Source organism: Typopeltis vanoorti, chromosome 11 (genome assembly GCF_054136105.1).
Source record: "Typopeltis vanoorti isolate ZY-2024b chromosome 11, IOZ_Tvanoo_1.0, whole genome shotgun sequence".
Taxonomy (NCBI): domain Eukaryota; kingdom Metazoa; phylum Arthropoda; class Arachnida; order Uropygi; family Thelyphonidae; genus Typopeltis; species Typopeltis vanoorti.
Window position 1 is genome coordinate 82,903,828 of NC_143559.1, and position 26,565 is coordinate 82,930,392.

Below are 26,565 nucleotides of genomic sequence, written 5' to 3' on the forward strand. Positions count from 1 at the left end.
GCACCGACGAATACCTTCATACTCCCATTTACAAAATCGATATACAGATGTAACAGGTTATTTTAAAGCTTATCGATAGCTACCAATGTGTTCTGTCATCTGGCGTCGAGAGTCTAAAGTCGAACAATGTTCTTTGCACACGCGATTGCTCTCAGGAAATAAAACACTTAAGCCTAAAGTGAATTTGAAATCTGTTCCTATATATTCCTGATTGTTTTTATCGAATCTGTTGTTTTGAATATTTCCAGTAGATGCGTACTTATGATATGTATTTATTTATTATGAAATTATTGAGAAATACGCTTGAAAAAAAAAAAAAAAAAAGATTGAGAAACCGTAGAATGAATACTGCACATAATCGATTTCGTTTTTATTTATGTGTAGTACTCGTGCTGTATTGCCATGGCAACAATTTGTGAACATTACGTAGCTGATTGGACTTACAGTTAGCCTATTGTAAGCTGATAATGCAAGCGTTCTGCGCTTAAAATTATTTTAAATGGATATGAATTAAAAAAAAAAAACTATTTTTAAACACAAACCACTATTTTTTCTACTGTTTAAGTTAAACATGTTTTACAGGTGGGCGACTACTTGTCTGGTTTCAGTGAGATCGATGAAACTATGTCGCACTGAATTCTTTTGTCAATTGATCCGTTGATGAGAATTCGAACAACGTAGTTCCCATCTGCTATTTTCTTCTCGTTACACACAAACATCTTCAACTAATTAAATGATACGGGTTATTTATCCAACCTACGCTTTAACTGATGACCTTAACTTTAAAAGATATAGGTCCAATAGTGTTAAATGAATAGCTGCAAAGAGTATTAGGTCTGAGAAAAGTCTTCTATCAGAAAAGTATTGCGTGCGATACCTTCTAGAAACTTAAAACAATCTCTCTTAATTGCATACTTTATGCTAATATTTCCTGTAGATGGCGCCCAGAAGTTCAGAAAACGGAAGCATAAGCTATATTTCTATAAATAGAGATATAGTAAGATCAACGCATTTTTAAACTTAAATATAAAACGAAGCATCTGGAATGTAGAATCAAAAGAAAATGTAATAACAGATGAACTCTCTGAGGTCATCTAATTTTTTCTCTAAGAATTGGAACGTTGCTTTTCTTTTCTTTCTTGCACCCTCCCTTACAAAAATCCCATGGGGGTCAGGAAAAATAAATTATAAATGAACGCTATCACGATATGGGTAAAAGGAACAAAAAAAAAATTAATTCGTCGAATCAAGTTCTAATAACACATTGCACCACATTTCTGAAACCTTGCTTGGAGAGGGCGGGGGGGGGGGGGGCTGGAATGGAGTGGGTTGTTAAGCTTTATCGTCTTCTGTGTATTGCGTGCTTTCATACACATAAACACACGAGGCCAAATTGACGTTTTTAACTCACGACATTAAACACGTTATATGACTTATACTGCTCTTGGGAAAGCTCTTGTTTTCAGTGGGAAAAAAAAAAAAAAAAAAAAAAAACTGAGTAGCATTTATGTCAGCTACCTAAAACAGTTTCCGACTACGAAGGGCGAGCGATCAAACAGTTTAGCAGGTTTATTAAACCAGTGCGTATATTATTTAAAAGCACATTGTTATAAAAATTAAATTTACTCTCAAAGACCCTTATAAAGGTTCTTTGTGTTCTAGACCGACCCAGTATAATTCATAAACAATCAGCATTACAGTTGTGATAAATGAATCCAATTTGGATTTCAGTCCATTATAAGGCGTGAGAATCACTTGCTATGACTTGATTAGGAAGCTGGTCTCATACCGTGACAAGGTATCTACCTACAACGAAAGGGGGAAAAAAAGAAAGAAAAAGGAAGAGAAAAGAATACTAAACCTGTTGACCCAATCCTATAAAAACAGCAACCGCGATAAGACAAGACGTAACAGTGACTTTAATAGGTGAAATTCTTATAGACATACCGAAAATATGATTTTGACATTGTTTAATGGAGAAATGCGCACAAGGTTAAGCTTAACAATATCTAAGTCACTGTTTGTATATAATAAATCTTAAAACCGAACAAAAAAAGTTTACATTTTTTAAAATATACAAGCTGTTCAGAATTAGATCAATTTCTGTGAATTCAACCATGAGAGCCACTTAGAATATTATTCATTTGTTTGTATTTGCGCGACTCATACTGGAATAGTTCTTCTCTTCAGACAGGATTCGATCCCACAATGGCGTCTTTCCAAAGAAAGAATAGCGTTGCATTTCAGACGATTAGAATAAATGAGCGAAACCACCACCAATATTAGAAGATTATCTCAATGATAATTGGTTGACAAAAGGATTAGTTCTCATATTTGCGCCGCAAGTTACACAAGATCGTAATAACAGAAAGAACAGTTTATAGATCGACATAATAAGAATGACTATTTTTGGAATGAAAAGACTTTAAGGACGACACAAGGCAATCATTTGTTCTTTTCTTCCGCCCCCCCCCCCCAATTCTCTTGTTTTATGCAAATCCCTTTCATTAATGAAGAAAATTCTGCTTGAGAACGGTTTAAATTACTGACTTGCTACGCCAACAAGGCATTGTAGCATTTCTAATGAAGTTAATCCTAATAAATCTACAAAACAAACAGATCTTGTGGAATATGCAATTACTACATAGAATGACAACGACAAGCTTAGAATGATGTTTACTTAAGTTACTCAAACGCATCGAAAATGAATGTTTACTTTGAACATGTAGAGGTCACGTATATTGGAGCAGTGGTGACTCGTATACTTTTTCTATTGACAGCGAAAAACCTACGATGTTATCTCTATGACAGTGTGCAATAAACACGCTATTACATTACATCACGGGCACACAAGACTGATACCATGCCACCTGGTGTTTTCCATTTTCTTCGAATTAGCTTCTACGAATAAAGCAACAGAATTACAGAACCTGGAATGGTTTATTACTATTATTACTATCATAAACTACACATTTTCTAACTCCAATGAAGCTTGTTAATTTATCTTTTAATAATAATCAACCAATTGATTATTTTGTTTTGTTTTTAATTCTCATTAGAATGGCTTTTCACTGTACTTTCCTCAGACTACTTTTAGAATTCACCGATAATTAATGGCAATAAGTTTATAGTGGATCGCATTCTGATTCTGAAAGCTGCCTTTTCTTTATGACGGTTGGTAACTTTTTCAGTTGTATTCTATGAGTGATATTGTGATATTTAAAACTGCATCAGTAAGAAACGATATAGGCTTTTGCGTAATAGGTTTTCATCGTAAGGTTTGATCTCAACGGTAGTCATAATAATAATCCTATCGGATAAAAGACGAAGTTTTCATCTTCAACTTTCAACTGAATATTCGGCTATTTCGATTATCCAGTACTAACATTTCTCGGCTAAAGATATCGTACCAAGAGCTTCATTTGCTTTAAAAATGTTGGTATGTTTTTTTTTTTCTTTACGCCCGAGATCCTTCTACTAATAAACAATTCATAACAAATTCAGAATCTTCTCTACAACACTTGATTTCTTTCAAAAGAATATTTAGCTTAATTAGCCCAATATAAGCCCAATAGCACTCGTCCATTGCATTCGATTTCTGCTGTATTATTCACTCATTCGTCTGCGCGGTTAGCCTAGTGGTTATGCGCTTCGCAACCATATGCTTGGGAAAGGAGTGTCCTAGGTTCGATTCTCGTTGACGACGTGAGGAGCTTAAGGATCTTCCTCGGCCATAGCCAAGTTAGCTGGCCTTGGGCGTGGACAGTAGGGTTTTTCTCCCCAGTTTATCTGGGGATTTTCATCCCGCAAACAGGCAAACCAGCCCCCTGAACACACGGATACAGTCATGGATATTGCTCTTAGGGTATGAAGCAGAGGAGTGGCGAACCGGCTGCATTAACACGCTAGTAACCCCTCATTAGGAGGGGGACTCAACCCGTCCTAGACGGAGGAGAAGGATGGGATATATAGGATTCACTCACTCAAATTATACTCGTCCAAAACGTGTCAGAATCAGTCATGGGCTTTTCTCTCTCTCTCTTTTTTTTTTTAATATTATATCATCATTCTCAAATGTACAGCATAATGAATAATTTTAATTGTTCTGTATGCGTAATTAAATAGTTTCTGTGAAAAATGATATGTTAATAACATGTTTAAAACTTAAGTGATTTATTTTATTGTTCAATTATTATTATTGAATTCTATTACTTTTAATTTACAAGAAAGAACTTGGGCACTAAGACCGAAGCAGTAAGAAATATCCATAAAGTGAAAGGCCTCAATGTTGTGAAGAAAATCACTGCAATTGTATGGTTCATAAAGTCAATAATCACGCTGGAAAACCGACATCCTTGAGAAACTGAATACTCCAAGGAAAATTATATGACATCTTCATCGGCTAAGAAATTTTAGAAGCTACAGACATGTTCAAACTTTACCAAAACTAGCTCAGCATTGCGCTTGTGTTTGTAGAGTTCTTATTCGATTCTGGAATGACCATTTTAAGAAACATTTGTTGGTTACGATAAAAATTGGCATTTAAACAATCCGAGCATAGAAAATCAACGACTCAACTCGAGTGAAGCAACATTTCCGGTTCTAATGAGAGGTCAGTTGGCAAATATTGTTATCTTGTACGTTGAATGGATTTCGAGAGTGTAGTCCACTTTGGTTGGTTCCAGAAGGGCATTTATCTACAGCAAAATCCATTCTCAACAATTAGAGAAATCGCATGTTATTCTGTGCGAATATTAATTGACACTATTTAAACAAAAGTGGTTTAACTTCACTATGTAAACACTAGACCATAAACAGCAACTGTATACGGAAGAAACAAAATTCAAAGAGATGCAAATAAAGGTTTTCTTAGCCTAGAAATCATTATTTTGTTATATATGTGATTATCATTTGATTCGATCAATGGCTTGTTTCACGCGGAGATAGCGCATCACCAGTAATAGCCAGGTAAAGATAGGGGCGTGGAGACTTATTTGCCATCGTGGGTCAGGCCTGCTATAGTAAAGAGATCAAACGCTTTTTTGTACAATAACTCTCATGCATACAATAGTCTAAACCAACATTACATTAGCACTATGTGTCGCTAAGCATTAGATTAAATAACTCTCTCTAAGATATTTTCAATGCAGAACTTTTAGTAATCAAACATCCCAGTTCTTTGAGTGCAATTTTTATTGAAGATTACATTTTTATTGAATATTAAAAAGATTAAATTGAAGATTAAAGATTTTTATTGGAAATTAAATTTGATAACAGAATAAGCACAGTTGATATATTAGTGACCTGTTCTCAATGGAGACTCCATGAAACAACTAAAATATTTCGAATGTTTAAGCATAATTTTAGTGAAGATGGAAATTTTAAAAAAAAATGGTCAGTGATATCAGAATAAGCCCAGCTGGTATGTTGGTTGCTTGTCAAATTAATTTATATGGAATAAGAGAATAATATGCCAAAGTACTAAACTAGCTGTTTACAAGACAGTGGTCCAACCAATTTTAACTGATGAATCCGAGAGGTGAGTTAAAAATAAAACACTTGATCAAAAACTAGTCCCCACAGATATGAACGTTCTGAGAAAGATTAAGGGAGCGAACAGATGCCATCTGTTCACTCCCCTAAACGGAAGATATTTGAAAAGAGTTTGACATTATTATAATGTAAGAACTGAACTAATCTAATCTGGTATGACTACTTAAGAAGGAAAGAAGAAAGGTTATTAAAACAGGTGTTTGAGGCCGTGATGGCAAGGCAGAAAATACCAAGAGAACGAGCAACATCTCGACGAATTGATGAGCTTCCTATTCTCTTAGAAGAATGAAATTATTAGATCTGAAAATAGTGGAGTCCTGACAAAATTCGCATTAATTTAGAGAAAAATTGTTGCTATGAAAGCTACTAATATCGTTAACGTAACCATGACGTTATCGTTATAGGAATCTTCAAGAATTACCGGTAGATTATAATAAAGGACCAAAAATAATCCACATTGAGTAGTAGGCCAGGTTTTCTTTATCATCAGATGTGCGGTACGTGCCAGTTGTACTTGGATATGTAGCTTGTAAGACAATTACTTATTCAGAAACCTCATCATCATCATCATCATCAAATCTTTCTCAACCTACTGGCACATAAAGCTACAACGCTGGTTTTTCATCTTCCCCTGTCCCTCACAGCTGTTCTTGCTTCAGCCCAGCTCGCCCATTTTGCCTCCTTCATTTCGAATTCCATCACTCTTCTCCAAGTTAATTTTGGGCGTCCTCTAGAACTTCTCCCTTCTGGTGCCCAAGTCAGTGATACTTGTGGAATTCTGTTTATCCCCATGCGAAGAACATATCTGGTCCATTCCCATCATCTTAGGCGAATCACTTCATCTATTGACTATGAGAAAGTTTTCTTTAAAAGTTCCTCGTTAGTCACTGTATTTGGCCAGAAGATTTTAAAATTCTTCTTAAACAATTGTTTTGGAAAATGTCCAGTTTATTACTTTGTGCTTTGGTAAGTTTTCAAGTTTCAGAGCCATACACCAGTGCTCCTCGCACAATAGATTTATAGATATTAATTTTCACTTTAACTGTAATATTTGATGTTTTCCATAATTTATTTAATGACTTGAAACAATTTTGTGCTTTAGTAATTCTTTGTAAAACGTCTTCGTTGATGCCGCCTTGCTTATTTATTATTGATTCAATATATAAAAGTATCAACATCTTCAGCTGTTTCATTTTTAACTTAATTTCTTTATTTGGTTTTTCATTTATTCGCATGACCTTGCAAATAAATGTTTATATGAAGACCCACAGTTTCTGAGCAACGAGCAAAGTCATCAGTTTTTTAACTGTATGTTATTTAACTTGGAGTACAAGAGCAGCAAAATCGAGGCTTCCAGTGCGGATATAAAGTCTCTAATCCTCTCTTTTGATGATTAATTGAGTTTTTCATAATCCAATCAATTAAGATTAAAAATAATAGAACCATGCCTAACTCCAGTTTCAATGATAAAGAAGTCTCTAAGTTTTCCATCTACTTCCACGTAATACTTGCTGTCATTATAATGTTGAGAAATTTATAAGGTATTCCGTATTCTTCTAATATATTTCAAAGTTTCTCTCTATCTACGGAGTCAAACGTATTACTAAAATCGATGAAATTTAGGTAACGTGTGGCTTGAAATTATATACATTGTTCGATTTTGTTTCCAAGAGTGAATATTTGTTGGACGTTCTGCAACCAGTTCGGAACCTGCCTGCTCTTCTTCTCTTAATAAATTTTAGATTTCCTTTTTAATCTATTAAACTTTGAATTGAAAGCAAACTTATTCCTCTCCAATTATCGCACTTGGTCAACTCTCCTTTTTTGGGGAATTTTTATAATTACCGCTTCTTTCCATTGTTGAGGAACTTTTTTACCTTCCATATTTTGTTATATAATCTTTGTAATTTGGTAGTAGTTGTGTTAAGATCACCTTTTAATATTTCGGCATCGATATTATCATTTCTGCAAACTTTATTAGATTTTGGTATCCTCAGGGCATCTTTGACTTCGCTCAACGAAATATCGTCTTCAGAAATGTTCAAAGTGAGTACTACACTACATGAAATATTTTGTACCTGTTGAGACCCTGCATCTACCTTTGCATTTAAGGTCTCATCAAAATATTCTCTCCATCTTGCTTCGATTTTGGAATCAATCGTCAATAACTTTCCTTGACTGTTTGTCTCTAATGGAGGAAGGGGTAACCTTTTTTGTTACCATTGATTCATTTTTTAATCTGATTAAGTTATCTAATTTGTCCACTTTCTACAGCATATTGCACTTCTTTTGTTAATTCATCAATATGTTTTCTACTGTCCGCTCTTTCAGCTCTCGTTTGCTTTTATTTAGTTCATTATAACGATTGCTATATACCTTATGTAATCTTTCTGAATTCGTATTGTTCATTAACGATTTATCTGTTTTCTCTCTTCAATGATCTTCCAAGTTTCTGCAGTTAACCAGTCTTTGTTTTTCTTTTTTCTTCGTTTACCAATTACATCTTCAGCAACTTCATTATAGGTATTTCTGAAGTTTTTTCAGTATTCTTCTACTTTGTCGTTTCCTGCTGTTACGTCTTGATTTTCCTCAATTTCTAATATATTGAATCTGTCCTTTATCTCCAAAGCAAAGTTTTCTCTTGCTTTAATTTTTAATTTTGCAATATCAAATTCAGTTCTTGAACTTCTTTTCTTTCTTAATATACTTTGAAGTTTTAATTTCAACTTCGTCACTAACAAGAAGTAGTCGAAACCAACATCCGTACCACGTTTGACTCTCACATCAAGCACGGATCTTACGAATTTACTATTGATAGCAACATGGTCAATTTGGTTTCTTGTACTGCCATCTAACAAGGTCCAAGTTAATTTATGTATTTCTTTATGCTTAAATTTACTTCATCCTATGACGAAGTTGTTCATTTCACAAAAGTATACAAATCATGCCATTTTCATTTCGGTCTCCACAAGCCTCGAAACCTAAGGATTTTTCTTCTAATCATGACCTTATACCCACTTTTGCATTAAGATTACCAATGAGTATTATCATGTCGTGTTTTGGAATAGAATTTATTACCTTTTGGGGTAGTTCATAAAAGCATTATTTTATTTCTTTATCCGTATCATTAGTGGGTGTGCGTGAACCACCACAACAGAAAGTTTGATAAATTGGAATTAGTTTTTCCTACCTGGTACAATGTTCTGAAATTCCATGATCCAATCGTTAAAAATTTTTGTGGCTTCATAAGTGACTCAACACCAAGGGTTCCGAAAGGCCCCTTGGTGTGTTATATATATGTTATCCACATTAGACCAGGCTAGATAACCGTTTTCTGGGGTCTCGCAAGTCACGTCTATCGACAGGAGCATTTGTTCATCTAGATTTGCAGTTTCCATAATCAGATATTTTTTTACAGGGAGGGATGATTAGTCCCTCGCCTCTTACTATACGTAGGAGTGCGGTTGGGGTATTCTACTACCTGCCCCAACACGTAGAATTCAGGAGCCTATCCTGCATCAAACTATCCGTTTTCGCATGTTTATGACAATCAAGATCCTTAACGAAGATGTCCTATTAGCAGGAGCTAAAGATTAGACTTGTTATGTTCTAATACAAATCAAATAATTAGAATATAAAGCTATTTACAAGATTAATCGTCAACAATATAATTTTGTATATTCAATACTAGAGATATACATAACCACTAAACTTGACTTCTCGAAGATATGTCACTTTAATAAGTGCCTCAACTATAGCATTAGTACATGTTATTTGGTGCTCGGTTGCCATCGTACATACTGCTTCGCTCTACACGAAAACTTGATTTTATATTAATTTGATTACTTTGTCAACTTTTTCACCTAGTTAATTTTGTAGAATACCCACATCTTGTCTTTTTGATTATTTTTTCTTCACGAACTTAGGTCCAGTACGATCCCGTTCTGATATAGGTGTTATTTCAGGAAGAAATAACACCTATGAAGCTTTGGATCTTTCCTTGGCTACCAACATACTTCTACCAGGAATGTTCCATTTTGCTGATAACTTTCTTGAGAATCTAAATGGACAATAATCCTTTTCCAATCCTCCAGAAGCTTGTACCGCTAATGACTTGAAGCCAATGTCGATGTAAATCACATCATCTAAATATCCGAAGGCGAGTTTACATTGATCTCTCGCATGTAGAATAATACAATATGTAAGGATGCTGCTGCAGCTAGAAGAGTTTCCGATTGGTTTGTAAACAAAATTTATTATTTTCAATTCACATCTATGAACTGAAAATAATGAAATTTGCTTACAAGCTATTCGGTTTAATAATTAGCTTGTAACCTCTGATTACGCATCTCTGTAGGATACCAATAATGTCCAACCTGTACCCACGCACACGAAATCCAATTTCAGTTATTTGTCACGTGCTCTTTAGATTTTTTTTTAGAAGCAGCAGAAATAGGTCAAAGCAGCATTACAAGGACAAGCACTAAATTGCTTTGATAAACCGAGATTAAGAACCAACAAGTTGATAACGCAATCAACTGTTAACCTTGATAGCCCAATAAGTGCTGATACACAGATTATATTACCGGATTTCGGCTATGGGTCATTAAGGGAAAATTAATCATAGAATCATTATAAATGAACGAGGCTCAAGAATGAGAAGACAGAACTTGTAAGAATAAAATATTCCATGAATTAATCAGCATGAGACCTTGCAGATTGCAAAGATGGATTGAAATTATTCAACTCTCTCTTCTCCCCGTCCGAACATCATATTCACTCATTTTCTTAAGTTTCTTCTTTCTGGTGCCAGCGACGTTGTTAGATTATCTGTCATTATAAATGAGAGAGAGAAGAGAGAGAGAGAGAGAGAGAGAAACTTGCATAATCATCTATTTTAATTCATGTTACCTTCGTGTGTATCTGAATGTGGTATCCAGATGTCTAATGATTGCTTTTCCCACATAAAATGCGACGTTTTATTTGGCCTTTAGAGTTATTACACCCACTTTCATCCTAGGTAATCCATTTGTTTTGACTCTCCGCACGATTACTATAACCATGCACCCATTGACGTCATGGTCGTTATTTTATGACACTTTTATCGCAGATGGAATCTAATGGCTATTTTGTGCCGTATATCGATTGTATGTTAAGTCATTGCCTGGCATTGATCATAAATAGAACTCATGCATGACTACGTTGAAAAATAACAATAAAATGGTTATCATTTGCTGTCAAATTGCTTAAAAATTTTGTGATGCATTGATTACAAATTTACCAGTTCATTAATTAAATTCAATAAATATATAATACATTTTTATTTATTTATTTTTCAGAAATGGTCTGATCATAATAATGGAAGATTCAGAGTTCACCGGCAGGTTTAATGGTTGTCATCAGTTCATTCATCGGACGTTGAAGAGGCTCTTCGTTTCAGGAGTAACTAGCAGACATATCTGGAATTTACAGAGTAGGATATATCAAAAAGAATCATTCATCAAGCTTTTCGACTGAATATTTCATTGGATAAATGGCCACTGGAGATGACCCAGTTAATAACCAGGCAATGTTCCCATCAAATCACTCCAGGATTATGTGTAGTGATAATATTGACTTAACGTGATAGTTGTTTTTGTGGTATTGTGGAGTTTGGTGTGCTCTCATTAAGGAATCCATCTCCCTCTTCCTACACTCCATCCATATCGCAATTTCTGTGTTAGATTCTTATGCAGTCACCATGCAGATGTAGTGGAAACGAACAGAGTCGGCCATTGCAAACTGCCCTGACTCATCGTCCTACATCATGGCGGCAAGCCGCTATGCATGATGGGAAATTGCTCCCATAAGATACAGAAGAATCAAGTGGAAGACGGAGTCTCAGGGGTCGGTGCATCATTAGATAAGATCATCAGCTGCACAGAAGAAAGCAGTACACAAAACGTTGTTTACAACTTCGCTAATTTTCAGAAAGGGGGCGCTCTTATTGAAGCTTATCTTCGGGGAGGTAGCAAAGAAACAGAAAGAGTTGCGAGGGAAGAACTAAAAGGGTACTTGTATAATAACGGAGAAGGTACGACGATGACACAAGAAATGTATCGACAGTGGAAAAATCACAATAATAATGAGGTAGGTGGAGCTGCAGTTATAACTATATGTCGTGAAACGTTGAATTTATTTGAGAAAGATATTTCTTTATAAATAATTACGTAATGAGTGATTGATTTTTTCGTTTTTCCAGTTCTTTCCCATTATTTTTTCTTATGTTTGTCGCTTACTCGCCCCCTCCACATATACACGTTCAGTTTTTATTTTCCCAGATCCCTCTTCTTTTATGCTGCCATCACAATATCCTTTAAATTTTGATTACGTAATATCAAAGAAGCTTTTAGTAATGTGTGTTATGTTCTTTATCTCAGAAATGGTACTAAGGATCATAGGGATTCATTCTATAATTCAGAAGAAAGAAAATCCTTGTGAGGATACGGACTGAAAATAGGACATAGCTGGCTGTTCTTTTCTAGAAGGGCCCATTATAAAAAGGCCCAATATTGCGAGAGTACAGCTTAAAAATGGTTATTTACAAACACTAGATAGTCTTCTGCGCTCGGCTTTATTGTAACGGTTTAAGAAAGGAAGATTTCCAACTTGAGGTACCTAAGTGGAACAAATCTTGAGAGTTTCAAATGGTGATTGTTGTTATTTGAGATCATGGCCGAAGGAATATAAGGCTAATGTATGCCAATATATGTTTTGGAGATGAAAAACTAGAATTCCCTTGAGAAACATCCTTCCATCTCCTATGAGAGGCCCGCTAACTCACTTTCATTTGAAAAACTCTTTATAGAGGTTATTCGCGTCCTAGACTAAAATGCTGATGGAAATTAGGTTCAAAACATCCTAAGCTGGATGTATGTCCAACTACAGTGAAATCTAGTCTGTCTAAAGCCACCAAAAATGCTTGCATATCCGTTGTATGGTTAATGTTCCTGATTATAAACTCAGCAGGCATTAAATCATCAGGATGATTTTGTGCCATTCGTTTAGATACAGAATGACCTTTATTTCTCCATTCTTTCACCTGTAATATTAGTAAATGTCTTTTACAATGGCACACATTATAGAAGGGCCCAATATTTCGAGAGTACAGCTTTAAAATGGTTATTTACAAACACTAGATAGTCTTCTGCGCTGGTCTTTATTGTAACGGTTTAGAAATCTTTCAGGAATATTAGCAGCCTGCGAATTATCTTGTTGCCACTACTTTGCAAATGCATTTTAGCAGTGATTGATGAAGGAATGGACTAATAAGGTTATGATTTCTTGCTGAATTCATGAATTTTTCCATACGTTCACAGAGTTATTGTATAATCCATATCACACTTTCAGCTCACCATAACCTTGAAAAGGCAAAGAGAAAAAGATTATATATAGAAGAAAAAAAAATATTTTTCAAAGCTTCTCATATTCATTTCGTATTCTCAGTTTTGCTCTTGAAATTATTCATATCCATTTACGCTCTTTCGAGAAACGTTCACATTTCGGCTATATCAATCATTACGAATATCACTTTCCCAAATTCCATACTCGTTGTCTTTCAAAAATGGTTTGAAAATGCATTCTCACTCTCTCGTACATATGCTGCGATCCAACCGAAAATCCTTTTCATTTATCTAGTTATTCTCTCTTTTTTCACTTTATTTAGTTAAAATCTTCTTTAATTCGCTTAATCAAGTTTATTTGTCCCCTCTTACTCTTTTAATCAAACAACCATTCGAGAAATTTAGGCCTCCTTTCCTAAAATTATTATCTTCTTTTGTTCACCTTGCAACCACTTCCAACTGGTTTCTTTTCCGATGCTACACTGATCCAGAAAACTGATTCAGAAGATGAGATTACTTGATCCCTCTACAAACACCCTTGAACACTGCCTCTGCAATGCAGTTCTTTTATTCTGTAGGCAATCCAGAGCATAACTTAATACTGATTTCTTCTTCTGTTGAGTACTGCTCAGTGGAGAAGAAATCAGCAATCATTTTCAACTTTGTGTTGTCTCTCATTATTCAGTGCCGCATTGAATGACGTCCGTGATTTCTGTTGTTCATTTCCTATTCGGTGATATTTGTTTTAATCAGATCAATACACTTAACATTTGATCCAACATTTGACTCAAACCAATACACCAAACATTTCTTACTCTTTCTACTTTGAATCATCTCTTATCTAAACCTCTCGAATGAGCCTTCGTAATTCAGTCGGTATCGCCGATGCCCTTTAGTAGGAAAGATCTAGATTCAAATCCCATCTAGGACACAGGAATAACTTTTATAAAGACGTTTTAATGAAGATACGTTAGTCTCATACGGAGATATCAAGCATTTTTAACCCAGAAACGTAGGTTTTTTTTTTTTCATTCTGCAAAATAGACAGTTGAGACACAACTGCCTGCTTTGCATTCAGAGATTAGAATTAAGTATATATCTTAATCGAATTTACGACTTCATGTTCTGTTATGCAACAGAGTATTGCAAATAGTCACGATAAATTATTAGCATATCGAAAACTATATATATCGCCGATGCCGTTTGGTAGGAAAGATCTACATTCAAATTCGATATATTTGTTTTCTTTTCAATTAGTAACCAAATAGATAACGTTCCTAAAAAGCTCTGGATCTGAACTCTACTCTCTGAATTGATTCGATTCAATGAGAGTAGGATTCATTTCTAATTCCACTCTTATTAAAGATCTACAGTGGACATGAAAATAACCATATTTGAGAGATTTATCTGCCCTTGGTTCAAACATAGTGCTAATATGGTATAGGTATCTACTCTATATCATGTTAGTACAGTGATTGAATCGGAATGCCATACAAATCTTGTTTCAGAGAAAATCTAAATCTTATTCTCCATTACAATCATGTCTTTCCATCGCTTCTCTGCAGCATTCTCAGGCCTTAAATAACAAACCTAAGTAATTTATTGGGTTTTTGTGCTTCCTTGGTGAAATCTTTAAAGTCCATTTAAGCATCTGTTCACATAACATTGAATTAGGCCATTTGGAACGCACACAGTTAAGGTCATATTTCGGATATCCTTTCTTCTGACTTGCAAAGAATTGCCTACTGTGAGTTGAAGAAAATGATGGATTTTCATATTTGTTGAATACCGAACTAATAATTAACCTCCAAAATAAATGTGAATTCCTTATCATATTATGATGAGTAATGGAAACAATGATAACCTCAAAATCAGCCATTGAATTCTTAAGGATACAAATTGGCAATGAGCAAATTGAGAATGTAAAGAAGTTCACTTATCTAGGAAGCACATAGAGTCAAGATAGTCGTCAAAAACCAACATTAATTACCGAATTTCTAAGGCAACCGTGGCCCTACAGAAATTAAAACCATTGTGGGGAGATAATAGAATAGCAATCACAACCAGACTAAAACTAACTGACACCTTGGTGAATTCTGTCCTCTTGTATGGTTGTGAGGTCTGGACTTTATTGAAGGAAGATGAGAGGAGACTCTTGTCTTTCCCGTCTTACAGAAGACTTTTGAGAATTCCCTACCGCTCACGAAACCAATGAAAATGTCCGAAAACTGATTGATTCAATAGATGGGAGAAAAAGGGAAAATATTCTGACAGTCATCAGAAGAAGATAGATGAAATGGTTCGGACATCATGTGGAGAGGGCTAATGGCATTCCAGAACAAGCATTAGAAGGAATCATTCCGGGATCAAGGGTTAGGGGCCGACCTCGATTAAAATGGACTGATAACATCAAAAAATGGACATGTTCCTCCCTTTCGCAACTGACATCAAGAACAAGAGACCGAGACGACTGGAGGAGGCTAGCAAAGAGTATCACCTACCAGCCATGAATGACCCAACGGTTCATTTTGAACTACAGGAGAAGAAGAAGAAGAATGGAAACTAAATTCCTTGAATGGCTTGGTGCTGATATCATAAGGCTCGCATAGCTTTCAAAAACTGTCTTCATGCTAAAGTCATCAGAAAGAAAAATTTGATACATTTAAAAAGATTTCTTCAAAGATTTTTCTCAAATTAACTTGGGTAACAACCTATCCTATTCCACTAGTCCGTCCTAGGACGGGTTGAGTCCCTTCCTAATGAGAGGTTACTGGCGTATTAATGCAGCCGGTTCGCCACTCCTCTGCTGCATCCCCTAAGGGCGATGTTCATGACTGTAATCTGCGTGTGTTCACGGGGCCGGTTTGCCTGTTTGCTGAACGAAAAACCCCCAGTTAAACTGGGAAGGGGGGCAGCAGGATTAGGGTTGAGCTCCTCACGTCTCCGACGGGAATCGAACCTAGGACACTCCTTCCCCAGGCATATGGTTGCGAAGCGCATAGCCACTACGCTAACCGCGCTGACTGGACAACAGGAAGTTGAATTTGTAGAGATCGAAGTTATTTTAAGTTTACCTACTGTAGCCAATTAAATGACTTCGTTCTCATACAAACGCATATAAATCTTTTCAACTTCTAAACAGCAATCTTTATTTCAATGATAAACAAGTAAATTGATTTTTGCTGTGTTAATCATCCAATGTTTAACTAAAAGGACTGAAATTCCAAACTTTCTCCAACAGAGATTACAATGACATGATCCTACGAATAGTGAAGTGCAAATTAATATGCTCATAGGTAAATGTCAAAGGCACACCTGCTCACCTATTCTCTTGACAAGCAACGTACGAGTCTAAAACTGACGTGCACTTCCTCAGAACATGTCAATATCATTGCTATCCATCGAGAAAAGAAAAAAAAAAACTTAGAAGGATAAGGAAACGGACGATTCTTGAAAAGCAGGTTGGTTGCGTGTCCACTTTTAACAAACCCCAACATTCCATATCAGTTTTTCCTAAATGGATTCGTGTAAAGAAAATGGTGATGACTGTTCTGGGTAAATAGAAGAGGGGATGGGAATGGGGTGAGAAATGAAACGTTTCACGTGCGTTTTTTCAATTTATCACCAGGAGTAGATATGTCAACTATGACCTCCGTTGTCAGTCCCCTAATGCTTTGGGCTCTGAGAAACCAAACGAAGGCGAAAACAAGCGGTAGTACAGTATTGGATAATAAAGATTTCGATTATTATTTGAAGCGATTAGCGCCCCTCAGTGGCTGATGAATGAACTAACAATGTATAAGTGAGATATAAATACATTTTAAGAGGTACCTGTACTGGTTGCATGTATCGTTATCTTACGACCAGCAAACAAGAATGGAAGTGGACGATATAGAAGCGATAACAACCTGCATAAAATACCTGTTGTCGGTTGTTATAGATTTTTTTCTATTATTATAAAGAATACAACTACTGTCGTTGAATATTCATTCGTGATCATTATAATTCTAAATTATCTTTAGTTAATACATTACATTGTGTGAGCCCTCAACAAAGACAAATTATGTAGAACACGTTTTCATCATCATCATCATCATCATCATTATTATTATTATTATTATTTATTTTTTTTTTTTTAATTTTTAAACGACAATAAGCAGCTTCTCAGATATTAATGCGAATGTGTGCAGTTGGTTACAGAAAAATTTTACAAAATAATATATATATATATAATAATATCTCGTTTGTGTTTTGTTACACATCTCTCATAGGATCCTGTTAGATATATCTCTTGCTTTTCTATTCGAATAAAATAAAGAAAAACATCATGATTTAATGCATAAAAATACCTACATAATTACGAAGAAAATTTAATAGTTCCCTCATTCCATTTAGTACTTTACAAAAATTGATTACTAGCTGAGTTTTAACTATTGTTACCATTTATTTTATAAATACTTAATAAAATGAGTTTTTAAAGTATAATTGAAAGATATCAATTTTGTAATTCCCTAGAGCTCTTTAATCCCTACCTAATTTTTTGAAGAAAGGTTTGCAGCTAGTCTCAATTCTTCAGTCTTCACTGATAATGAATGAGCTCAAACTATCAATGAACCAAGGCTTTCAGGAGAGAGAGAGAGAGAGAGAGAGAGAGAGAGTACGGGAAACAACTACTACCATATTGTGTCCTAGAACCACCCTAACACTGGTATTATTATTTGTAGTAGTGATTATGCGGTCATTTTTTTAGATTGGGAATTTAAAAAGATGAATTTATGGAAAGGGAAAAAGCATACTTGCAAATACCAAAGATCGACTAACTCGAGAACCAGCTGAAGAAAGACCTAGAAAAACTTCCTCTGGTCATTGACTAGAATCGAAACTATAATGGCCATTCTTCTGGCAACCTAGCATTATGGAAGTAAACGCCATTTTTGAAAGTATTCTTATTACATGATATAAAAAGATAAATATTTCTTATAATGGGATATGCGCTCGAAAAAATTCAAATAGCATTTTATTTTTCTGAAGATATGCTTTGATTTTAATTAAAGTTGTTAAAATACCTTTTCGTTTTTAAAATTTTTGTTAATAAAAGGAAAAGAAGTCTTTGATAGTTAATTTGAAAACGCAGTACGCTATGGTGGCGCCCCCTGCATTTTTCTCATAAGCACCGAAAAAGGCGGCAAATTTGATCGAATGACCATCGTATAAGGAGAGAATAAGATGGCGTTAATTAGCGTTTACGTGTATTTATTATTAGTCTCGCGTTTTGATTAGTGTGATTTGTGATATTTTCGGGATTTCCGAATGATATTTAGAGGTAAGCTTTCTTCATTTTGTGACTATTTTTGCGATTGTATATTGTTTAGCTGGTAGACTCTTGCGTGAGTCTACGGGATTTGTCAGTAAACTCTCCAAGGTAGACAAGAATATTTAAAGACATTGGAATATTCCTTGATTACAAAAGTTTTGTGCAAGGATGGAGAAGGTAAAAGATATTAAGGATGCCATTCAAAATTTAAACAAAGATATGTCACTTGACATTCTTAAATTCATCCTAAAGAAATTTGAAACGGAATATCCTGGTTGTCTGAATCTTTTCACTCAAATTAATGACACGGAAGGGGACTTTACACCTGTTCCACCTACAAAGACTCCCAGACAGTTCGATTGCTCGCAGGAGGAGCAATATAATAAAAGACGTACATCATCTGTAGATGAAATGGAAGAGGATGCAACAACACACTACACTCAAGTCACCCAAGATAGAATAGAAAAGGTCCGTCCATTATCCTTAGAGATAAAGAAAAATCGACTACAGTTTCAAGATCCCTAGGGGAACAAAATATCAATTTCTCCTGGGCAAGAAATACTGACCAGGATGTAAAGATTCATCCTAACACTGTTACAGATTATCGCATTATGGCGAAAATGCTGGACAAATCCAAATTTCCCTTCCACACCTTCGTGCTAGCTAGAGATAAATCTAAAAGTGGTTCTAAGAGGGGTTGCTGAGGGCATCTCAACTGATGAGATCACAGCTGACCTCATCAGTCAAGGATTGACCCGAATTAAATTCAGCAGGATGCTGAGGTCAGATAAAAGGCCATTGCAGCTGGTGTTGGTCGAAATCAGCAACACACAAAAAAGAATTTATGAAGTAACTGACATTTGTAACCTCAAAATTGCAACCGAACCTCTAAGGAAGAAGTCATCGGCAGGGCAGTGTCACAGATGCTAAAGGTTCGGGCACTCCCAAAAGCTGTGCAGAGCTGCATACAGATGCCTGAAATGTGGTGAGGTGGTCACCACATTTCAGGAGTTGCTCACCAAACCAACTCCTGCACCAAGCCCAGATCCAAACCTGCCTGCTGTGCCAACTGTAGAAGATCACATCTTGCTAATTACAAGGGATGCCTTTTCCATCCAAAAAACCGTGGATCAACAAGAACTAACCACGCTCCTCCAAGCAATGACACCATAAACAACCAAGCAGGTCGCCCTCCAGATCATAACACCTCACATTCAGCAGCACAGGAAGGCACTCGACCTTCATCCATGTTCAAATCATATGCGGAGGTAGTACGAACTGAGACTCCATCGCAAGAGCAAACAAGCTCCAAACTCACATCAGCTCTAACCTCTTCAGTTGCAACAATGCTGCACAAAATTAGCAAAGCAAGCACCTCACCATCTTTCAGAAAGAGATTTTATCTAGAAACCCAATCCATATTAACAGCTCTCTATAATGTTTAAAAAATTCAAACCGAATTCCCTCATGATAACAGCATGGAATGCGAATGGCTTAACAAATAAAATTCTTGAGCTGCAAGAATTCGCAAAGAGATACAATCCAGACATAATATTGATCACTGAATCCCAAATCAGACCATCAAACAACCCAAGACTAAGAGGTTATATTTATATATAGAACAGACAGACTTAACTCTAGTGGTGGCGACACAGCTATTTTTATTTAAAATTATTTGAGATACAATGCATTGACCAGCCTTCAAACTGTAAACCTTGAAATGACAGGTGTAGAGGTGCACACAAATAACGCAGGCAAACTCAAAATCTACGCAGTATATATTCCTCCAGGCATTCCTCTATTGACAGCAAATATAGACTCCATCCTCGGCTCCACGGATTCCATAATTATAGTAGGAGACCTCAATTCCAAACATACGGCTTGGTTCAGTTCATCAATCAACTCCAAAGGTCGTATCTTATTCAACTATACGTCACTCAACTCAAATCGGTAGTAGCTGGACCCACTGAGCACACCCACTACAGCCCATCAGGAAGTTCTGACGTACTAGACAGTTATTCTCAGGAACAGCAGATGTCATTACCAGCTGGAGGCATTAGAAGAGCTTAACTCAGATCATAATCCCATCCTGCTCAAGCTAGGATTTCAGGAGCAGCTCTCTCCCCATTATTCTTTCTTAGCATGGGACAAACTCTCTAAGGTTCTCCCGGTCCACATCGGCCCACCTCCTGTCATTCGCAAAAAAGAAGACATAGACCTAGCTGTAAGCAATTTAACTAGCAAATCAGCACAGCAATAGCATCAGTTACTCAAACCACTTTTTTTCATACATCCAACTGGATCCCAGAAGAGATAATGGACCTGATTAGGGCCACGAACAAAGCCAGAAAGCGATATCACAACACCAGAGCCCCTCAGGACAAAACAACCTTAACAAACCTGAACAGACAGGTTCGAGAAGCCCACCAGATACACAGGAATTCCAAATGAGAATCCAAACTCACGGAAATCAACCCAGGAGATAACTCCATGTGGAAATTTGTAAAATCTGTTCGTACCAAAAGACAACCCCTTCTCCCTATGAAGACCAAACTTGGAATTGCATACTCAGATGAAGAAAAAGTAGAAGCCCTAATTGACAATCTGGAAAATCAATGCAGCCCATCTTATGAAAACTTAAATATTAATCTCATTTACAATTTCATCGTAAACGTAGAAAAGCATTAACACAGGCTCAGGATGATTCAGAAATCATCACCCCCACATCTCCAACAGAAATAATCTATATCATATCCCATCTGAAGAACAAAAAGGCTCCCGGCCCCGACGGCATTACCAATAGAATAATAAAGCTACTCACAAGGAAAGCCATAATTCATCTAGTTAATATTAACAATTCCATTTTAAGATTCCCACAGATTGGAAAATCGCTGACATCATACCTCTGAAAAAGCCTGGTAATAACCCACAACTTCCCCAAAGCTAAAGGCCAATCAGTCTTCTTTCCTGCCTCGGCAAAGTAACAGAAAAGGTCATCCTATCAAGACTACAATCTGCAGTGGACAAACAGAAAATATTCCCAAATGAGCAATTTGGGTTTCGCAAACCTCACAACACAGTGCAACAAATTCACCGACTAACAGAACATATCACCCATGGTTTTAACTGGCACCTTCACACTGCTGCTGTATTTTTGGATGTTGCCAAGGCCTTTGATAAGGTCTGGCATCAAAGCCTTATCTTCAAACTAATTGAAAACAATATCCCAATTAAACTAGTGAAACTCATATACTCGAGCCTGTGTAGCTCAGTAGAAGTGGCGTTTGCACTCTACAGCACTTGACCGCACGAAGAAAGGATTTGGTGGTTCAAATCTAGTCGACGACTAGAGGAAATTTTTCTAACCCTTTTTTCTGCCGGTTCCCGAGTTAGTCGATTACGGGCTAGCGGTTTTTTCTCCCGAAAACTCGGGTTTTTCGTCCCGTAAACTCAAGAAAATCGACCGTAGAACCCACACTATTTTCAGACATTAAAAATATTGTGTTAGGGTTAGAGACCACGAGATGGCGGCACTAGCTTGCCGCCCTCTTCACTGCGTACCGATGAATCAGTGATAGCCCTGGGCTAGCTATCTCTCTGATTGGTATATGATTGAACTGCCCACTGAGTCTCCAGAAGTTAGATAGGGTAAACGGCCCCGCCTACTCCCTATATGGGAACAACATAGGCGTTAGCTGGTTTTTTTTTTTAACTCATATACTCATACATTAGTGAAAGATACATGCAAGTAAAACTCAACGGAACTGTGTCATGAAGGAGCAAAATCCTGGCTGGAATACCTCACGGTTTTCTCCTGGTCCCAATACTTTTCACAACTTACGTATCAGACATCCCTCTTAACTCAAGAACAACTATTACGGCCCATTATGCCGACGACACCGCTATTCTAGCAAGGTCGAGCAGCCCTCGCCTAGCAATCACTAGAATCCAAGGAAGTATCAATGCACTAGAAAACTGGTTCACCAACTGGATGATTCAGGTGAGCCCCCTCAAAAGCTCAGTTATGCTGTTCTCCAGAAGAAAGGTCTGCATTAAAGAAGACATCTTGCTCTCTCTCTCAAACGATTCCATGGCAATCTTAGACCAAATACCTTGGGGTATTACTGGACAAGAAACTCCTATTTAGCGAACACATCAATCTCATTGGCTCGAAGACTTCCAAAGTCATTGCGCAGCTCAATCCAATGATCAACCGAAAGAGGAAATTAAACTTACAAAATAAATTAGTACTTTACCGTATAGTCATACGTCCAGTTATTACCTACGCCTCACTAGCATGGAGCCACACTTCACGATCAAACATTTCAAAACTACAAAGAATCCAAAAATATGCCTGAGGATGATCCTGGACGCCCCATGGTTTATCCGAAATTCACAGATTCACCGAGAAACCGGCATTCCATACATCTCCTCCCTTCTCCGCGATCTCGCAGAAAAATTCATCGTCAAGTCAAGTTCACATTAAAACCCGCTGATCGTACAAGCTGTCAATTACAATGAAACAGATTACCACAAATATAAAAAACCGAAGGCTATTCTACTCTCAACTGGTCATACCTAATACAACTGCCCTCAGAGGGTGAGCTTAATTGCTCACAAAACTCCCTTTCTCAAATAACTCTCATTACAGACAAAGGGGAATATGAAAAGCACTTGTGCTTCACCCATCCTGACAGTAGCGTTAATGGTAATGGTAATGATAGTTAATTTGTGGTTTAAACTATGGTTTATGTTTCCTGGTGATTCATTCATGCTATAGTGCATGTTGAATAAAGTTTCAAATTTCTGGAAATAATATTGCAAATTAATATAAATGAATTTTATAAATATCTTGGAAGTTAATCACAAAACGTATACAATTGACTTAGAATGCAGAAGCGGTTTTGAAGGGAATCGTCGATTCTATACAAATTAAAGTTGAGCACTTTTGATCTAATTAGAACTAGTACGAAAGTCATTAATTCAGTAATTTTATTTAACTTTTATCTACGTTTCGTTGTGACCTATAATGGGGACCCTAGGTGGACTGATTTTTACTCAGATTTGATAATAAGAATATTTAATTTTAATTTGTCAATCCATTCTAATTTTTGTTTAAATCGACCATTTGCTGAGGTACAGTGAAGTAAAATGTATCAAAATGATGCATTTCTGTACTTCCACACTAACCCGATGAAATGGAACAAAATTCGGGATGCAGAATGAACACAAGATGTCCATAACTCAGTATTAATTTCAATTAGCCTATTTGGTGAACAAAATGATTCAAACGAATCTTACTAATTTCGCGCTGCAAATCAAAAATTGGTCAAATTATGTCAATTTTGATTTCAATGGACCATTTGTAGTGGAAAAATTAGGCAAAACAAAATGAAATGTCTAGAGTACATAAGTCAAAACAGGCCAGTTGAATAAAACATTTTATATATCATTAACTTGTCAAATTTATTTTAAAAAAAACGAGATATGATTTTTTAATTTATTTTATTTTTTTATAATGCAACTTTATACAAGATAGTTCCACAGAATTGAAACTTCTACACTTAACACTTCCAACCTGTAATTATCTAAATAGTTTTGAAGCTATTTAACACTTTTCATTGATAATCCTGAAAAAACTTTTACTGTTTACAATTTCCTTTTTTATTGTCAAAAAATTTGAAAAGACACATTTTTTTTTCATTATAACTGGACCATTTTTTCACTTGTAAAACAATTAAAAATTATAATAATTCAAGCTGTTGTATTTCAGTAATTTCCATCATTTAACTAATTCTAAGATTAAGACTGATCAATGAAAAAAAAAAGTAGTTGTAATCGCATATTTATTAGCAAAACATTTGAATTGAGATAATTTCTCGCTCTACTTGAATCATATGCACTGTTTTATCGCAAAACGATTCAAAATGTTAATAAGAATTCCTCTTTGGCTTGAAATTGGGTATTTAGAATCCTTATTAGAATTTGTCAGCTGATTTTAGGAGGATCGTTTTTGATGATCAAAATAAATTGTCTTGATTTCGTAATTTGAATTTAATGTTTAATTTAAATGCATCTGAATTAGCGGATTATTATTATTATTATTATACTGTAGTCTACATATCCTATCAAATATACTGGATAGACATAAAATTAATGATAATAACAACGAAATCCTTTAAAGCTTACAATAAAACAGAAAAGAATTTTTAATCTGAAACCACACGTATGTGAGCTTGATCAAATACAAGCATGTGTCGGATAAATTCGTCTAATTTAAAGACAATAAAAACATTCTAAAACAGAGCTCACATTGATTTCATTAAGATTACCGAAGTTAGAGTAAAAACATCATAATAGAGAGAGAGAGAGAGAGAGAGAGAGAATAGAAACAAGGCTCGATGACCGCTCACAACAATCTACAGTAAGCAACGTTATTCCACTATACAGCATCTGGTTGAAGTCCAGGATCGATTGAGAGTGTCCTACATTCTCCGCTTACTTTAATGTAGGCCACTGAGTCATATCAGTAACTAGAAAAGCTTTTTTTCCCCTTTTAAACGAATCTCCACCGGGAACTAAAAATCAAAACATGAAATCATCAATAAACAAATTCCACTTGCACGCCAGTGTAAAAGTGGAGAGGAAGAGAGAAATGGTGACCTATATGCAAAATATCAAGACTATAATTCGCTGTTTCTGTAACTGTCCCCATATCTTAGATGTACTTAGAAACGGCACGTGGAACGTAACCTTCTTTATTAACTGCTGTGACAAAACGCTGTTGCATGTAACAGCACACACACACACACACACACACACACACACACACACACACACACACACACACACACACACACACACACACACACACACACACACACACACACACACACACACACACACACACACACACACTATTTCGCGGATAAACCAAATGCATATCCTTTATGCAAAAATTACAAGTACTTTATATATAGAACTTCATGGGTACATGACACGAATACTACACGAATTTCGGTTCGTCTTATATTGCCATTATTTCGACAATTTCATAGTCATGAAGATATAGCGGAACCATATTTGGATAATTTACCATTTGAAAATGCAGAGACGTGTATTCTCAGATCTACAACAATACGGTTTAACTGGTACTCCATACCCCAAGGGACACACGAATTCCCAGAACTCTTTAAGTATTCCAGGTGCGCTGTATTCATCACTGAAAATTTACCGTAATTCGCAATAAACATTTTCAGGGATCATATTTTAGTAGGACCTAATACCGGAAAAACAGTTCTGCACTCAGCATCTTAATCTAAACTGTAGCATCAAAATATTATTAACTCTAATTTGAGAAATTGAGTAATAGTAAAGTTTTTACTAATTTGAACTATTCTTTAGTTTACAAAAAGATAGCATACTTTCATTTTTTAAAAATTTAGATATACTTACTACTCTTTTTTTTAAAAAACAAGTCTTTCTTTTATTAGTTAACAAAGACACCCATTAATTAATACCATATATAAATTACTAAAATTGAAACTCGAACTATTTGAGATCTAGAAATCACGGATTCGTTTGGATTGGCTAGTATGTTTTTTGAAAGCAACAAACATAAAAGAAATCAACTCACAACCATTATTCGTTTTGAACAAAGTTATTGATCGGTAAAGGCGACTGCTTCCTCATTTATTGGGAAATATAAGTTATTCTATTATATAATTCTATTATATAATATTATATGTTGTTATTTTATATATATATAAACACATCTCAAATGAAACATAGAAGCACGTCTCGAATGTTCACCCCAGCTTCACAGGGTGTATAGTGAAGCTGGGATGAGCATTTGAGATGCGGAGATGTGCTTCTATGCGATACAGAGAAAGAGGAAAGCACCTGATTTTAATCCTGTCCAAAAAGAAACCGAACTTTTCGGAAAAAAAAGAAACTAGTAGCGTCACCTGTTGTATCTTTTTGTTGTTGAAAGCGGCAACCTTCATTAGTTTTGTGTCAACTGTGTATGACATTTGTTTCATTAGAAGCCGAGTTATAGTGCGAAGAGTGACAGCGTGTTTTGACGAACGGTCGGTCCTTGCGATATTCATGCCGTACGCGATGAATTCTCGCTATCAATCGCTTCAAAACTTCGAGATAAAACTTACCATTGACCGTTTGGCCAGGTGGAATGAATTCTTTGTGGATAATGCCCTTGGAATCGTAGAAACAAATCAGCATTGTCTTTACTTTGACTTCTCCAAGCGACTTTTTTTTCGGATGCCCCTCTTCTGGTGGTCTCCACATCAGCACTCT

At 35.9% G+C, this 26,565-nt stretch overlaps 1 protein-coding gene across 2 annotated transcripts in view; it reads left to right on the plus strand.

The window, feature by feature from the left end:
- The window catches only part of LOC150101803 (uncharacterized), a 113,042-nt gene that overhangs the window by 36,224 nt on the left and 50,253 nt on the right, over positions 1-26,565 (plus strand). For both annotated transcript variants that reach the window (XM_090400334.1, XM_090400332.1), the window contains exon 2: positions 10,893-11,682. In XM_090400334.1, coding sequence (XP_090256460.1) covers positions 11,380-11,682 — 303 coding nt within the window. In that variant the 5' untranslated portion in view covers positions 10,893-11,379. The remainder of the gene's footprint in view (positions 1-10,892; positions 11,683-26,565) is intronic.